Raw genomic sequence first — 959 nt, forward strand, 5'->3', positions numbered from 1 at the left:
CATCTCGAGTGTCAGGTTTCTGTTTAATGAAGCGGAAAGAAGTTCACAGTAAAAAAACAGTCGCCTTCACACCATATAAGTGAACTCAGTGTTACATACGTAAAGAATATTGCGGCCACACCTATTTTTCACAAGTAAAACTCTCTTCACTGATAACAGTTTTTTTTTTCTTGAATGTTAATGTTCGTTCTTTCATGGCTGTTTGTCCTATCTTGCTCTTTTAACGTGATGTCTGTTTTTTGTTATTATTGTTGTTTTCAGTTTACTTCACATGAACATAAATCATTTTTGTCTTTTTTTTTTCATAGGCAAAGAGGAAATCATTGGTGTGGAGAATATATATCAACTGAGCAACAGCCATTTTATCTGGTTATTTTTTTTTCCTTCCAACGAAGAATGAGTTAGAAGCATGGAAATTTATCAAGTAAGATATTTTATTCTAGGTGTTGCTAACTTTCTTAATGTCTTCCCTTCCTTGATAAACAAGAAGAATTAAAAAAAAAAGGTTGACATGAAAATTGTAAGAAAAACAAATAACCATTACTCCAAACTCGAGTTCGAAAAAGGTTTTTCTAAAGTATCGAGTGCATAAAAAAATACCTATATTGTACTCCTTAAGCTTATATTAACACTATAGTTAAACAATGTATATTAACAATATAGTTAAACAATTTATATTAACACTATAGTTAAACAATGTATATTAACAATATAGTTAAACAATGTATATTAACAATATAGCTAAACAATGTATATTAACAATATAGTTAAACAATGTATATTAACAATATAGCTAAACAATGTATATTAACAATATAGTTATACAATGTATATTAACAATATAGTTAAACAATGTATATTAACAATATAGTTAAACAATGTATATTAACAATATAGTTAAACAATGTATATTAACAATATAGCTAAACAATGTATATTAACAATATACCTAAACAATT

At 26.4% G+C, this 959-nt stretch overlaps 1 protein-coding gene across 1 annotated transcript in view; it reads left to right on the forward strand.

Annotated features, from left to right (window-relative positions):
• Nucleotides 1–340: 340 nt before the first annotated feature.
• The window catches only part of LOC106462987 (chaoptin-like), a 15,110-nt gene continuing 14,491 nt past the window's right edge, over nt 341–959 (forward strand). Inside the window, exon 1 of the mRNA XM_022390394.1 lies at nt 341–424. Coding sequence (XP_022246102.1) covers nt 410–424 — 15 coding nt within the window. The 5' untranslated portion in view covers nt 341–409. The remainder of the gene's footprint in view (nt 425–959) is intronic.

The sequence above is a fragment of the Limulus polyphemus genome, unplaced genomic scaffold (genome assembly GCF_000517525.1).
Source record: "Limulus polyphemus unplaced genomic scaffold, Limulus_polyphemus-2.1.2 Scaffold1295, whole genome shotgun sequence".
NCBI classification, from domain to species: Eukaryota; Metazoa; Arthropoda; class Merostomata; order Xiphosura; family Limulidae; genus Limulus; species Limulus polyphemus.